At 40.2% G+C, this 17426-nt stretch overlaps 1 protein-coding gene across 2 annotated transcripts in view; it reads left to right on the forward strand.

The window, feature by feature from the left end:
* The first annotated feature begins 5151 nt into the window (after positions 1 to 5151).
* LOC111654722 (Golgi apparatus protein 1-like) overlaps positions 5152 to 17426 on the forward strand; it is a 24483-nt gene continuing 12208 nt past the window's right edge. For both annotated transcript variants that reach the window (XM_087173861.1, XM_023405849.2), the window contains exons 1-5: positions 5152 to 5518; positions 11727 to 11756; positions 15295 to 15381; positions 15685 to 15900; positions 17038 to 17241. In XM_087173861.1, the coding sequence (XP_087029987.1) occupies positions 5186 to 5518; positions 11727 to 11756; positions 15295 to 15381; positions 15685 to 15900; positions 17038 to 17241 (870 nt within the window). In that variant the 5' untranslated portion in view covers positions 5152 to 5185. The remainder of the gene's footprint in view (positions 5519 to 11726; positions 11757 to 15294; positions 15382 to 15684; positions 15901 to 17037; positions 17242 to 17426) is intronic.

Raw genomic sequence — 17426 nt, forward strand, 5'->3', positions numbered from 1 at the left:
TCAGCTCAGCTGTAGTCTATAACAGCTGACTGCTCCTTTCATTCGTCTGTCTGTTTCAGCCCGACTGTTTCACAGACAGTAATGAATACTCAGCGGTGCTGTAAAAAGCTCTTCAAATATATAGCTAAGTAAAAATACAGACGCAAAAGTGCAAGTCACAAATTATGTTGTGGCAAAGATAAAAGTCTTGATATCATCTCTAGTTGATTTAGTTTCAAATGTGAAAGCAAGTCGTGCTTCATGTAAAGAAAGAAAGAAATTAGAGTGTTGGTCTTTTTTTCATGTAAATATCAAATCAATGGTATAACATAATAAATGTCACCAGTTAAATCATGATTTTAAAAAAAACAGCTAATAAACAACAAAAGAGTGTTTATAAATCCATTGTTTACAAACCAAAACCATCTGCAAGGCATATTCTTTATTTTAATTTTTAATTAGTAATATTGAATTTCAAAGTTTGTTAAAAAATATTGTTTGTGGTGCTCAAAGCATCAAAACCTGCCATTTGATCAATTACAGGGGACATGCAGAGGCCTGAATGGTTTTCACTGGGAACTATTTTCTGTCAAAATAAAAAAAGTTCATAAAGAAATCTCACAGAGATGAGTAAATCAAAAGCTGATGTGTAAATTAAGATAAAATATTTAAAAAAAACTTAACAAACACAAGAAAATTCCTTTGCAATGTAATTTGTAACTAATTTTAATTGCAGAATCAGACTTGTGGCTTGTGCTGAACCAATATAAGCCTCCCAGCAGCTGTCAGGATTTATTGCTCTAACAGGTTCCTATCATATTCAGCTGCTCAAACGCCCTGGGAGTGAAGGAGAGACATGCACACATAAACACAAACATGCTCCTCCAGCACAGTTTTCTCAGCTTTTACAAAAAACATTCATAAATCCAAATAAGACTTTAGAGATAGTAGTAAACTATAAAACTAACCTAGACAAAATGTCTTCTTTTAAATTCATAAACATACATTTATTCAAAATGCAGATTTAATCACTGTTTTTGTATGACAGGGTTGTAATGTGATAATTGAGCCTTGACTGATTAACTGATTTCATGCAGAGAAAACATATTTTGATTTGCTTTTACAGTAATTACCATAAATTTATGCTTAGAATATAAAACATAATCACGGTTTCCCTGATACTTAAATTCAATTTGTGATATATCACACCCACTGTATATACACCAAGGTTTGTATTTGCCTATTTTATATTCACGCCAGTAGATGTCGCACTGTTCACATGAAGCACCAAAAAATTTACCTTTACTTAGAAAGTAAAGTCAAAGCTTCCGACGCTACTTACTTCCGGTACCGGACAGTTGATTTCTTCAAGCAAAGAGGAAATAACAGCCAGTGTTTTACTCACCGAGTATTGCACCTATTGACTGCGGACTGTACACAGACCCAGGTTTCAGGTCACTGCGGCCATGATAGTTTTTGGCGCGCTTTCTTTCAAGTCCCCGTATGTGGGCGGTCCTTAAAAGCAGCTAACGTGCTCTGTTCGCGTTCTCACCTGCACGTCCCGTTTCTAATTCACCTGACTTCCGATGTTGCCACAGGTATGAAAAGTTTCTGTATTTGTTTGTTCCGCAGTTTACTTTTCTTATGCAGCTGTTATTCATGTTATCCTGTTAAAGACGAGGCCGGGTCTGGGTCGAGAGATCCGGCTGAAGTGCAGTCTGACTGGTGGCCCGAGAAGAGTCCAACAACCCACGCGCGCCAGACTCGGCCCATTACCAGTTCTGCCACCCAGGATGACTTTTATTCCTTTCCTGCTTTTTTCCCCAATGCCAACCCTTCCCTTAGATGCAGGATTATTTTATTAAATGACACATTAACAGGAGTACTCACATTCCCATGGACACACAGTGTAGCTGTGCAGTTTACCCCCCAACAGGCCTCATCCAGGTGTAAGAGTTGCACAGAGTCAGAGCCCCATTCATTGTTATAGTGAGAGAAAATTGGGATGACATTGCACATTTTAAGGTTCTCCCTTTGGTTTCTAACTTTAGAGGACAGCGCTGCATGTTCACAGGCACAAGAAATAAGAAATGTGAATTCTTAAAAAAGGGTTGGGTTCTGCTTTAAATGCACAATCCATGATAATAATATAGTGCTCCATCCCTAAAGCATCTGGAGCAGAAAAAGAACAGGCTAAAAATATAAATATTAAAGTCATTATAGAAGCCAATTGGGGATTTTATTCAAATGATCATGTAAACCTAAAAATGAAAATGTAATTCCATGTAATTTTTCAAACACGTAGGCCTGTGTGTTCTTTATGAATATGAGCAGAGCAGAAGAAGCAGTCAGCAGGTCGTATTTGAAAGTATTTAAGTGTGAGTAGTTACAGCTGAGTGGTTTTATTTCTACAAATGAAACTGCACATACAGGTCAAATTCTCTTAACTTGAATAAAGCAACAAACAATTCTAAATCCTTTTTTAAAAAAACATTTTCTAGAGTGTTTTTCATGTTTTTTGAAACCTTTATGCTTACACTTATTTTTCCCTCTGTGTCCCAGGACTCCAGAGCCAGATCCCACACCCTCCTCCTCCTAAGCCGCTGCCTGCTTCACCCTCCACTCCTCATTCAGCCTCCGTCTGCATTTGGACTTTGATTCTTCACATCATCCCTATTCCCTCCTAAGCCCTGGATCAGGTCCTTCGCACCACAACACCTCCATCCTCCAATCCCTCCCTGGTATTCTCCATCACCTGGCCTCTGTTACTAACTCCTCCCTCCTGTGGCTCCCTGTGCTCCAGCTCCAGTTCAAGCCCCTCTCTCTCTCTCTCTCTCTCTCTCTCTCTCTCTCTCTCTCTCTCTCTCTCTCTCTCACTCAGTTCCAGTTAAATCCTGTTTCAAATCTGCTTTTTGGTTCCTAGTATCTGCTCAGGGGTCCAGAATTAACAGCCAAATGTGGAAATCAATACATCAATACATTCTCACTCTAAATATATAATCAGGTGAGAACAAACGAAGGAGATTAGATGTTACTTATCATCAATATGAACATGATTTGAGGGAACACAATGAAATAAACTCACCCAGGAACGAAGGTGACCTGCTCTACAGTGACAATATTCAAATACAATAAGCAAATAGCGCCCACAGTCCATTGCATTTATTTTTTACATGTCACTGCGCTCTTTTGGGGTCAAAATAAAAAATGCGATCAGTCAGTCCTCTCATCAACGCAGGTCATCGGTTAGGATGTCACTTCCTTGTCACTTGTTTGTCTGTCAGGGGCAGCGGCTTGTTTTACCAGATCATAAATGACACTAAGATCCACTGTGATATGCAGTATTTAGTCTTTTTGGAAACTTTGTGGCTGTGAGGACGAGTTAAACAGAAATCTTTCGGAGCAGTTGAACAGCTTCTCCCCACTCTGCGACGTCACTCACTCTAGCTGTGAACGATCTGCCACATACACACTAATGTAAAAATCTGAAAAAAGACATTCATGAAACTTGAACAAAAACTATGAATGGGATTTCTGTTAAATCCTTTTCCATTTGTGTGAACAGATTGACAATCCGTGTGTAAATGTGTAATCTTTAAATATAAAACACATTCCACAAATGGACTGTATGATTACAATAATCTCAATGGGAAAGAAATGACACCAATTATCTCTTTACAGGTTGTATGGGTATGAAATGTGGTCTATTTAAAATATATCTTCATCATCATCGCAGTGTATAAAATCCAGCCCCCTATTTTCATGGCCTCAATCCGCAACATGAATGTTTACTGTCGCCATGGCAACAGATGCCGGGTTAGTAGTTAAGGTTATCTTAACAATGAACAATAAAATCGCAATACGTCATTTCTTAACAAAACAAATATCAACACCGACAGTCATACTATCAAAGACTTTAACCAGGTCCTGTCACTTCATGTCTTTCAACCGTTAACGTAGTGCACGTTACTTGTCGCAGAGTATTTGGGGGAAATAACTCATAGAAGACCGCGTGCTCTTACTTTGAAAAGCGGAAATGGCGTCGCCAGCAGGCAATCGCAGTTTTTCCGAAATTGGCCGAGCGATACAGTTCGATTTTCGTCTATGGTTCAGACCAGCAGAAAGTTTGTCTCAAAACTCTGTGAGTATAAAATGCAAATACACAAGCGTAGAACTGAGATCCACAAATTATTTTTCGCTTCACAAATAAGAAATTGATTCACAAATGTCTGTTTGAAAGCTGTAAATGTTAGGAAGATATTCACAAATGCTTTTCATGTATCTACAAATTAATAAATTGTATTCACAGATATTTTACTCGGGGAATTTGTTTGTTTATATGAAGATCCGTTTTGCAAGATATTTTTTGTGAGTTTACAAATTTATTTTATTGTATTTTTGGAAGGTGTTTTATATTTACAGATTATACATTTACTCACTGATTGTCAGTCTGTTCACACAAATAACATTGAGACAAAGCTACCTCCATAGTGGAGCTGAGGGTAGATCAAATAAAATACTGTACGACCATATTACAGTACACGTCCATGTTGTTTATCCTATGATGCTATTCCTTAAAGAAATGTAATATCATTAGAGTAAATGTTCTTCTGTTTGTCTAATATTCAATTGAGATTACTGAAAACATTTACTTTTCCTTGTTGTGGATCCATGACTACTCAGTTAGAGCAGCACATATTATTATGGGCTGGATTTAAATGTAAATTTGTCATCTAAACATTCAATTTGTGAACTCTACTTCAGCATAGTGTAACAAAAATAGGTGTCAAGATTAGTGATTCATTCCCCACTCATGTCAAGTTAAATTGTTGTTTACAATGTCTGGCTCCACCCCTGGTCTGGGCTGAACCTACCTCTTAATCTGGATGAGTTCTCCTTCTTTAAAGATTTATTTAACTAGCTTCTATTTTCCTTTCTAGGTTTGGATGTTTTTCTACCATTACCATCACATTGTGTTTAAGTCATTTTCGTTTGTTATTATATGTGTATGTAAGGACTCTTTTGGATGGAAATCAATAGACTCACTTGGATATCTAGGGGATAGCTGATGAAAAGCGTTCTTATTTATTTATCTAATAAAATGACCGGAAGATCTAAATTCACCCCGTCAAGAAGACTTTTACTGTGAATTTGCTGACCGGAAGTGAAGCTGTCTCATTAGAACTAGTTTGACAGTGGTGTGAAGATGGCGGCGTACGGTCGCCCTCAGCTGCTGCTGCTGCTGTTGTTACCGTTTGTGTGTCTCTGCGGCTTCGGCTCCGTCCTCGGCCTGAAAGCTGCCAGCGGCCCGGCCGAGCCTCCCAACCCGCCCGTCCTCAGAGCCGCCGATCCCCCGATCAAAGATGCACCTGCACCCGCCGCAGCCGCTGCCGCCGCTGGGGCCTCGCAGCCTCGAAGGGCGACCGGTTGGAAGCTGTCGGAGGAGGAGGCCTGCCGGGAGGACCTGACCCGCCTCTGCCCCAAACACACCTGGACCAACAACCTGGCCGTGCTGGAATGCCTGCAGGACCGCAGAGAGGTAAGCGGCCGCCGGCCGAGCTGGCAGCTTCACATCGGTCCCGGGAGGTGATGAGCATCTGCTGGGTGTGTCGCCCCGGTGGGTTATATCCACACCGGCCGTCAGCATGGTACTGATGCAGAGGTGAACAGCTGAGGCAGGGTTGAACATCCGCACCTACATCAGTGTCTAACTACGAGCCGCCACACACACACACACAGACACGCACACACATACACACTCACACAGACACACACCAGATAAATATAGGGCAACAGATATTAGTATTTTCCTGCTGATTTCACCCTTGTCTGACACTTTGGAAACTACAAAAATACAGTATTATTGAATTATTCAACGATGGAGTAACTTTTAAGTGCAACACATACACATATAGACAGTGAAGGATTTCCGCAGGTCTGGAAAAATCATAAAAAACGGTGAAAAAAAAACGGTTTTATATAAATTAAAAAGTCATTAATTCCAGGTCTTGCTGGATGTAGACACTAACATAACCTTTGGCTGTCCAGCTCAATGTGCCAGTTTTATCAAAAACTATATATTTTTTTAATTGATTAATCCATCCATTAATTTCCTGCCACTTATAGTCCAGACATGGATGGATTATGAGACAATAGGCCCCTGGGCATAGAAAAGTAAACACCCCCCAACCGCTGCTGCACAGGACCCCAGTCTGAAAGGTTCTTTTGCGTCTCTTTGTGATCGTTTACTGTCTTTTAACTGAACACTGTGGCTTTCAAACAAGAGATATAAACAGTCACTACGTACAGATGCATAGGGCCCTGTTTAGTATTCCATACATGGCTCTGGGTCATGGTAATTGATTAATTATATTACTAGGAATTATTGTTATGTACCACTGGGATGTGCTGGCCAAAAATGTGAGAGAAATGTCAATAACTTTGACTTCTTAAATAATGAGGCTTTACTGTTTGTTTTCCATCAGTCTTCAGACGTGATGAAGGTATTAAATAGAATTCAATGTAGTACTGAAAAGGTCTTTCTGCAGAAACCATGGATACCAATAAAGCACATTTACATTTTTAATTAATAATATGCACTTTTACTCCACCACACTTATCTTACAGCTACAGTTACTTTGCTGCATATGGATTTGCATGCAGAACTCACAACAATATGATGCATCGTTGGAGTTTCACAGTCACAGTCAAGTCACTTTTTTTTTTTTTTTTAATAAACAGAAATGACAGATGTTTTTGCAAATGGTATAAAATCAAAGAGCTGCACAGTTAAAATAAACAGTTTGTCAGAGTTCTCGGCCTCTTTTACTGCTGAGTTTACAAATGTCCCTGATGTAGAAAATAAAAAAACCTGAACAGTAAAAGAACATTGAAATGTCTTAGTTTTAGATGGTGTCTGCTGTCAGCCCATGTATTATGTTTCATTATTTATTCAGTTAACTGGTGAATTGGATTTTCTGTAAGTTGTATTTCTCAGCATGAACATGATTTTCTGCTCTGCCGGGAAAAAACATTGCGATGGAGAAATACTGGATCGTTTAGAGCTGGAACTGATTCATTAATCTGACAGTGGACAGAAAATTAATCAGCAGCAGTTTTGATAATCGATTAATCATCTTAAATCATTTATCAAGAAGAAAAATGCCAAACGGTTTCCACATCTGGCTTCTCAGATGTGAGGATTTACCTTTTCTCTGTTTTGTATAACTGGAAAATGAATGTCTTTTAGTTCTGGGCTGTTGCACATCAGCTGTTTGAAGATGTCACCTGGGAACTCATTTGTCATTTCCTGTGACATTTTATAAACTGAATGATTAATTGATAAGTGATAAGAATAATAAATACATTCATCTATAATTTAAATAATCCTAACTAACCTAACAGGCCACTGTACAGTACCGCAGCTGACTCAGTGAAGTAATGATCAACCTGAGTGGGGTGTGAAGCGACTGCATGTGTGTGTGTGTGTGTGCAGTCACTCAGCTGTCAGGTGACTCACAGGCTGAAGTTTAACCACAGATTCATTTTGCTTTTGTTGTGTTTTTCTGTATCTTTCGTGATAATAATAATAAAAAAAATAAAAATCCAAACAAACATTTTTCACACTCATCACGTTCTCTGTCCAGATTTGCCGCCTACATGCACAGATTAATATTAGACTGTTGTCCAGACTGTTGTTTTTACTTGTGTAAACCGCTGCTGCTGAGGCAGGTGGACAGGAGGAGGACTGTAATTCAGCTGAAACGATTAGCCAATTAATTGATGTGCTTGACAGACAATGAATCGGTCCACTTGTTTAGTTTATGCGTCAGCCAGGGAAACACTCACAGATCACACTGACCCATGTGAGAGATTAACACTGATCCATACTCTTCATATACTTTAATAGATTTTCCATATTGTTCTTTTGCTCTCGGTCTGTTCTGTGCAGTGACTGAAAAAAAATCTTTTGCTTAAGTCAAAGTACAGATAGAGCACTGTAAACATACTCTGTTACAAGTGACAGGTTAGCTGCAGTGATTAGCGGCTATTTTAATAACTGATTCATTTTTAAAGTATAGAATAGAAGTAAAGAATTTCACCAATTTCAGCTTCTCAGTTGTTCATTTTTGCTGCTTTTCTGACCTGATAGTAAACTGAATTTTATAGATAAAATGATTACGTGAGAAATTAATTGACGGATTAATCAGTAATGAAAATGATTGTTAGTTGAAGTAGATAGTTCAATAAAAAATTCTTCACGAAAAATTCCTTAATTAAAAGTACAGAAGTATTATCAGCAAAATGTATTTAAAGTATCGAATTCAAATGATTGATTTCACCCTGTGACGAATATTTTATTACATCTGTCTTTATTAGATTGTTAATACTGTTGTAGCTGGTCGAGGTGGAGCTAGATTTAACTAGTTATACAGTGAGCTAGTTTAGTACAGTGCTGCTCAACCTGGGGGTTGAGTCCTTCCAAAGGGTCACAGGGTGAGAGATGATTAACGGAAGAGATCATTTGAGAAAATACTTGGCAAATGAATCGAAAATGAATTCAAGCTTCAGTTTAAATTGAACAGTCATAGGATGATAAGTTGTTTCCTCTTGTTTTTCTCCTGTAAGAGTTTTGGATTCTGATAGAGAAAAACATGAGACGTGTTTGATGACGACTCTGATGACCCAGTTTATTTTGTCCCATTTACACACACTCACTAACACACACTTAGAGCAGCAGTTAAATAAAACTTTTTTCAATTGTTTCGTTCATAAAATGTCAGAACATAATGAAAAAATGTCTATCCCCCCAAGTGACATCTTCACAAATCTTGTTTCTTCCTACCAACTAATATGTCACAGGCTGAAAAAAGAATTTTTCTTGAACAAGATTTGAATGATTAATCTATTATCAAAATAGTTGCAGATTATTTATTATTATTTATATTTATTCAGATTTATTGGCTGATCTTTGCAGCTGTACACACACGTATAGAAGCAAAGACTGAGATATTTCTGTTATTGGTGTTCAGGCAGCAATTGTTAACACCAGAATGGCTCCCAGTAAACGGCATACCTCCGCCAAGGGCAAACAGCTTCTTCCACCGGACCCGGATTAGTGGCTATTCAGGTTACACATTAATGTTAGTTTTATTTGCATAGCTCCTGCCAAGCCTGGAGCACGAAGGGCTGGGCCTTTAAATCAGACTTCCAGAGAGTCGGTCTGTTAAAGCAGCGAGATCATCACTGAACAAGTCCTGGAAAATGATCTCTAGAAAAGAGTGGGAACCCTGCGTCATCCTCCATTATCCACCATGCTGACGTCAACACACGCATGCACAAGCACACACACACACACACACACACACACACACACACACACACTCCTCCGACCCCTGCGCAATGCCCTCTTTACTGAGATAATTACATCGCTTCAACTCAATAACAGCTGTGGCCTCCTGAAGAGGTAAATGGCTCTTATAAATCTGCCTCTTCTTCAGAGAAAGACACACCCCCCGACACACACACACACACACACACACACACACACACACACACACACGGACAGCCCAGCAGCAAAGCAGCATGTGGTTACAGTGCAGCGTTTCAGAGTTTATTTGTGGTGGTCTAAGCCCTGAAATCCGACACTTGAGAGACGTCTGAGTAAAAAAAAGAAAAAAACAGCAGCACCACACTTAGAAACTAACTGCTAGACAGGAAGTCACTTTGCCACAGCACAAACAGGCCTGTGGCCACAATCAGACACTCAGGTGTGGTCAAGCCGTCACTCACTGTCACTGGATTGACGGTGTGTGAGGAGGCTGATGTAGTGCAGCAGTTTCCGCCTGCAGTCGGTCTCAAAGGGAGGGGGGGGGCTGTTTTCTGTCACTGCAGCTTTTTACTGGACTGTGACTCTTTTATTTTGATTGTGTGTGGTTCTTTGCAGTGGTGGTGTTTTTGGGTGTGTGTTTGTTTGCTGAAATGAAAACAGCTGCTCGCTCCTAATGGAAACCAGGTTGATAAGAGACTGAACTGAACAGTGAATGTGGTGTAAAACTTGGAGCTAAAAGAGGCTAAAAAGCTCCTTAGAGCTGCAGAGATGGTGATCATTCTCTGTGGGTTTATCACACACAGTTATTTGAATAGTTTTTATTCACAGAAGAAAAGAAAGCTGGTACAGCCTGGTGCTGCAGACCACCAAGACATTTTTTTTACCAGCAGCAAAACTACAATAAATCTTGTGTCAGCTCAAACGTACAGAGGTTAGTTTCACACTGCAAACTTCTGGGAGTCATGAGTGTATCATATTATCCCCAAGGTTTCCAGTGATATAAACAAAGTTTTGTCACATTACCTCCACCCCTTTACCCAGACACAGTTAGCGTCTGTCACCACTTCAGCTGGATCAGTCTAGTTGATTAATCTGCTCTTGTTTCAAAAAGCCTTTGATGTGAATGGAGCTGCTCTTCTTTAATTAATAACTCATTGTCTTGCTAATGGGTAGTTTTTAATCTAGGGGGCCACTGAGGGTCTGTTTCCTCATTACACTTGTTCCTCTGTCTCCGAAACATTTAGTGGAAATGACAGTTTAAAGTCAGAAGAAGGAGCTTTGTCTCTGTTCCCGTGGGCAGAGCAGAGTTAACATGAAAAGCTTTCATGTCTCTTTACTGCAAAGTGACATGAAGCTGTAACAGCTTCTCCTGCTGTGTTCGCTCTGATAGTTGAGGATGCTGTGGGGGAGTCAGTGGAGAGCATCTGCTGCTTTGTACGAAACTGCTGCCATTTGGAGAAAGAATGTAACTTGGTGTTGTTACTGGTACCGTCCTTGGTGTGTTACTGGTACCGTCCTTGGTGTGTTACTGGTATCGTCCTTGGTGTGTTACTGGTACCGTCCTTGGTAGGAACACTGAAAGATGCACAAGACATTTTATATTTCTTGGTGGCCATTCTCTGTTGTTGTTGTTGTTGTGTTGTTTTTCTTTGGCCATTTTGTGTTAATTCATGCTCATTTTGTGTTTTTTTTCTGGCTGGACCACAACAGCAGGGCCAGCACTATAAACGTGAATGTCACTGAGTGACTGACTGATGAAGTTACACCATTGGTCAGCCAACCAAGTGTTGAAGTTTCCTCAATGGCCGTTGCTCTTTCAAAATGATTTGGCGAGAGCAGTTTGTATTACAGCAGCGTACAGAGCCGAGTGGTTTGACGCTCGGTCACATTTTTTAGTTTGAAAAAAAAAAAAAACATAATTTACTCAATTCATGGCAAACCAGGCCAAACAAAGATTCGGTGCAATAAGGGTGGGGGGAGGGTTGATAACATATTTAGGTCAGTGCAGCCAGGAATGTGCACCCTGAATGACAGGCACACAGAGAGGACGGGTAAAAGCCCACTGGCCCACCGGGCCACATTATCATGTATGAAACTGCCAATCATATTTATTTATTTATTAATCGAAGATGCTGGATCTCTTTGGATCATGTGGCCCACTTTAACCTGTTTGGAGGTGCATTTTTTCTGTTTGAACTCAGTCAGCTGAACCACCTGCTGACTCCATCTCCAATGGTATCAATCTTTTCATCTGACTCTTGGGAAGAGCAAATAAGCATATTTTTGAAAAGTATAATGTGATGAACTATTCCTGTAATACCAGATGTAAGTGGGGTTTAAATGTCAGATGTTGTCTGCTGGTCTGATAAGCCAGAGCACATCTCAAACACATCTTCCTCTCTCTGTCTTTCTGCAGGAAACTGAGATTGCTCCTGACTGTAACCATGTAAGTATTCCCTCCAAAACACACACACACACACACACACACACACACATGCACACGCACACGCACATTAAACATTATTTTTTTATAAGATAACTCAAATGAGAGAGACAGGAAATGGGAGAGATCAATGTTGGTGAATGTCGTTGTATCAGAATCTGTTTAACATGTAAATGTTTTACTGGGTTTGTTGGTTTGAAGGTTGAAGGTTAGACCAGGTTCAAGGCTGACATTCTTGGATTTGGGTGAAATGTCTCAACAACATGAAATCTGTCTCACACATACATGTCCGCACTAGAATGATCTGTAATAACTGCAACACTAATTCCTAGTTCTCATCAGTCTCAGCTGATACATCTTTGCATTTATTGCCAAGTAACAAATGTTATCATGCTAATATGCAAAACCAAAATGGTGAACAAGGTAAAAATCACACCTTCTAAACATGAACTCTGATGTTAACGTTTGGCCTCACAGAGCCACATGGCTGTAGACGCTGAGTCTTGTTACATCTCATCTAGTGTCAGTGTTAGAGGTCAATAATTAACAGAAGAGATTAACCTTTTATATTTAACACAGACTCTCACACATAAATCCATTTACCTTTGTAGGGTAGTATAACAGGATTTAGCATTACACAAACTCAGAGTACAGTACTGTGCAGTAGCATTTTTAAATGTGAAAAAGTGTTGGCAGCTACTTTGAACAGATGCAAAACCAGGAATTTACATAATTAACAAAGTTTCCACAGTTTAATTAAGGCGATAACAGACTGAACACTTTCCTGTTCTTTTCAACTTGCTGTTCTGATGCTTTGTGTTAGTTTGGTTGCCATGTTTGCTCCGTAGAGAAAGTCCAATTTCACTGTTCCATCAGGTTTCATTACTCGAGGCCTTGGGCATGTGTATTGTCGTTTTCTTACTCTGCGTCTTGACATTGGGAGTGTGGAGCGATCCACACATACTGGCCTCTCCAGGCAATATAAACACCATTTTAAAACAATTCCTCAGCTTCTGGCCATAAACGGAAAAATTATGATACACAGAAGCAGCTGCTGAGGATTTTTTTATTTCATTAATTAATTCAGAATTATAAACATTTTTTAAGTAAGACAGTAAAACTCCTCCATTTGCCCTAAATGGCCCATTTTAACCTCTCACACCCTGATTTTGTCATTAAAATGTCCATTTTTAAGAAACAGAAAAGGCACCTTTTTTCAGACTAGATGATAATATCACTTTATATTTATATGCCCCATAGTTTGATTAAAGATATATGATTCTGTTGAACTAAACATTCAAAATGAATATTGGTTGTGGCTGCAGCTTTCCAACCAATAGAAATATGATTAATAAGAATAATAAAGATATGCACCACTATTCAGATTTTCCTTTCATTGAGAATTATATATGTGGAATCTATGAAAACGTGACTAGAATTTCAAATGAAGTGATCGTGCAACGACAGCTCACCGCCAGCGCTTCTGTTGAATAAATCTAAGCTCATCTCTGTTCTATTTCACATTAATGGTCCCTCGTTTCCCCTCACCTCTGCAGTCGAAAGAGTAAAAAAGCCCTGAAGGACCCTCAGCTAACGGCTGTAACTGACGACCTTCACAAACTTCAACCTTCGAACTTTTCATCACATTCTAACATTCAGTCTGGAGTTTCTCTTCTTTCTGTAGTGAGAGGTTCCTGAAGCCGCCTCAGTGTCTTCTGGATGATAAACCTTCAGTGTTCAGAGTTCACACCAGTTAACTGCAGACAGGTTTATGAAATGCCACAAGGTTAATGGACCATTTGGACTGTCTTTATTACAGCACTGGAAAGCACTTGCTGCAATTAGCATCCCCCCCTCCCACACACACACACACACACACACACACACACACACACACACACACACACACACACAGTTATTTCGCCTTGCTGTTATTTTCTGGGCGGTGTGACTGTCAGTAGCTGTTATCTGTAGCTGCTGCAGCTGGAGCCTTGCTGACAGGAAAACAATAAACACCTCCAGTGTTAATAAAACGAAAGAAAGAAAGAAGAGGATCTGAAAACAAAAGAGACAAAGCTTCTTTAAATAACTGAAGAAAGTCATTGTTAGCGTTAGGCGTCCTGTGAGCCGGTGGTCAGCGTCTGACTAATACTTAAAGGCTCTCAGCCAATAACTTTATTTGTTTACCACTTCGCAAAAGTGCCTTAATAAAAAAAAAAAACATCTCTGGAACAAACCAAGACTATAAAATAAAAATAAAAATCAAGTTAATACAGTCAGGTAAAAACCAACAAATAGACATTATAGGGAAGCAGACATCAGCTAAAACCAGTCAGGAAGACATTTAAAGGCACGAAGAGGCTCAGCGGAGCCCTGACAACAAAAGCACAATCACATCTGGTCTTTAAACCGGCAGCAGGGACAACCAACAGGCCCCCGGGCCGAGGATCTCAGGGTACACGAGGGCTCATAAAAATGTTTTTAATGTAACTGGTGGCCTGTCTATGAAGAGCTTTAAAAGTAATCAATAAAGTTATAAAGTCAGTTCTAAAAACACACAGGCAGCCAGAGGAGGGAAGCTAAAATCGTGGTGATACGATCGAATTTCCTGGTTTTAGTTAAAAGTCTTTAACTGCAGCATTTTGAATGGCCTGGAGGCGGTTAGGAGGTTTTTGTATTTAGACTGGTAAAAAGAGCACGACAGTAATCCAAGTGGGATGAGATAAAAGCGTGTGCAGTAGTTTTAAGTATCTCTAAAATGAAAGTACAGGTTCACAATTTTTCCAAGTCTGTCTTAAAACAAACTAAATGTTTTAGTGACGCAGATAAAAACACAAAGAGGAGTTTCTGTAACTTTGGAAGATTTCTACCTGGTTTGATTCACTCAGGCTGCTGAATCTCATATGAGCTTTGGATAAAATTTAAATAGATTTTTGCATAAAACAAAGACTGGATTGTGTCCACACTTGAAAAGTGTGAACTTATCCTTTAAGCAGGGGTGGTGTGTTTTGGCAATATTCCTCCATTGGTAAAGTCAGGACTGTACTACCTCAACCATGTGTTGTTTGAAATCCAGGTTGGTGTCTAACAGAACTCCCAGATTTTTTTTTTAATAGGTTTAATATTATTTTTGAAATCATTGAGTTAAAGGTCACAATTTGGGAGAACAGCTGGCCAATAATAAAGAATTCAGTGTTATCCGAATTTAGCTGCAGAAGATTTTAGACATCATCTTGGCAGACCTGTAATGACTTATTACAGGTCAACGTGTCGCCCCAGACCTATGACTCATGATTCATTCAAGACAAACCCAGAGATGTTGAGTTTACTGTCAAAGAAAAAACACAGGACACTGGAAAAAAATTGGAAACTCGGCATTTCTGCTTGCAAAAATAACTTTGCTCTCTTCATCGCAGTGTGTCTGTTCTGTCTCCCTTATGTCATTCTGTAAAAGTTTAATTTGTAATAAGGGTGTAAACAGGATGTCTCTACTGTATACATGCACAAAAATTGAATGTTTTTGTCTCCTTCTGTTTATCAGCTTCTGTGGAACTACAAACTTAATCTGACCACGGATCCTAAGTTTGAGTCGGTGGCCACGGAGGTCTGCAAGAGCACCATCGCTGAGGTCAGTCTGTCCCACAGGAGCCTCAGGCCCCCGTCTCTGGAAATAGTTCTTAATGTTTCTGGCTTTGTGTGTGTGAGCTTGTCCTGCTGCAGAATGAACCTGGGACCAATCAGACACCTCCCTGATTGTTAAGAATCGAAACGTTGAAAGTGCTTAACACTTTTTCACTGTACCTAACATCTCTTTAAGATTTTTATCTTTCAAAAGCATCACCAAGACGAAAACTTTAACTTTGTCTTTCCAGTGTTTTTTTTCCTATTCCCCGTGCTGTCCTCTGACCTGTCACATCTTCCATACCTTCAGATAAAGGAGTGTAACGAGGAGGAGCGAGGGAGGGGCTACCTGGTGTCCTGCCTGGTGGATCACCGTGGCAACATCAGCGAGTACCAGTGTAACCAGTACATTACCAAGATGACCAGCATCATCTTCAGCGACTACCGGCTGATCTGCGGCTTCATGGACAAATGCAAAGAAGACATCAACACTCTGCGCTGCGGCAGCATCAACGTAGGACACAAGGTGAGAAGCATTGGTGGAGGATTTTTTTTTTCCCTCTTTTTTATTTGGAAAAATGTTTCATTATTTCAATTAAGTTTGAGAGAAAAGGAAAAAAGAAACTCTCATGCAACATATTTATCCAATGGAGTTAACCTGACGCAACAGTCGGTTTGTTACACAGAACTATCTGGGAAGGATTCGCTGGAAACTATTTGGAAAAGGGCAGCGCTTGCAATAAAAACACTTGGCAGGTGATTGGATGAACCATCCGTCTATCACTGTCTATCACAGGCTAACAACCAATCAGATTCTGCGTCCTTCCCCTTTTTGGCTGGACCGCAACAGCGGGGCCAGACCTGTAATCGCTAATGTCCATGACTGACTGAGTGAGTGATAGAGTTGAGTGATCATATTTACACCATTTCAGTCCGAGTTTGGAGTTTCCCCATTGGCTGTTGGTCTTTCAAAATTGATTGTGGGGCGTTCACAGCCTGAAGTGTTGCCAATCTAGCGCATTGGTCGCTAGATTTAAAGACTTTTTTTCAAAAAAGCATCTAGCGACAAATCTAACGGCTTATTTGAAAAACGTTAGCCTCTTAGAGGAGAGTCGCCACTAATGTCCTCTCTCACATCTACTCTGTTCAGTGAATGGTAGAGACGTGGAGCAGCAATTTCTTACCCAATCATCTACGAGGTTTTGATCTAGTCTTGTGTTAGAGTTAGTTAGTAAATCAAACTCTTGCTGAAGCCAGTTTGGAGAGAAAAAACAATTTCCACTGAGAAAAGCCTTCAATGCCGTTCTTTGTCCTTTGTTCTTTGTTTCAATGAAGAAATACTCTGCAGTTCTGATGCTATAGCAGCATCTACGCTAACCTCTGTACGAGCTGCCATTGTTGTAACGAACTTCTCATTGTCGTCACACCTAAGACATGGACTTAGCTGCCAGTAGTTCTTCCCTAGACAAGACTCTATAGGAGAATCTATAGGGAGATGGAAATGGTCTATTTAGTTGTATATAGTGCTTTTTATATAGGAGGGTTGGGCTATTCTACCTGTTTTACCTGCCTCATGAACACTTATATCTTCCCTTGGTCCTCCCTTTTTCTCTTCATCCTCCTCTCTTCCTCATCTTCGGCCTTCTGTGATGCTCCTCGTCAGGACGTGCACTCCCAGGGGGAAGTGATCGCCTGTCTGGAGAAGGCGTTGGTGAGGGAGGCGGAGCAGCAGGATCATGTTCGTCCAATCAAAGAGGAGTGTCAGAAGTCGATCCTGCGGGTGGCGGAGCTGTCGTCAGACGACTTCCACCTCGACCGACACCTTTACTTCTCCTGCCGCGACGACCGGGAGAGATTCTGCCAGAACGTGAGGAAACTCTGCTGAGCTCTGCTTTCACAACATAATATAAGCAACGGTTTCTACGTGTAAATCACACTGAAATGATCGATATCATTCATCCATCCAGATCTGTAAAGATTAGGATTTATTAATGGAGTTACGTACTTTATTGTCCCCGAGGGGAATTCATCTTAGGCACAAGGTCTGTACAC

The sequence above is a fragment of the Seriola lalandi genome, unplaced genomic scaffold (assembly GCF_002814215.2).
Source record: "Seriola lalandi dorsalis isolate HSWRI2012SDOR001 ecotype SW California unplaced genomic scaffold, Sedor1 jcf7180002054286, whole genome shotgun sequence".
Taxonomy (NCBI): Eukaryota; Metazoa; Chordata; class Actinopteri; order Carangiformes; family Carangidae; genus Seriola; species Seriola lalandi.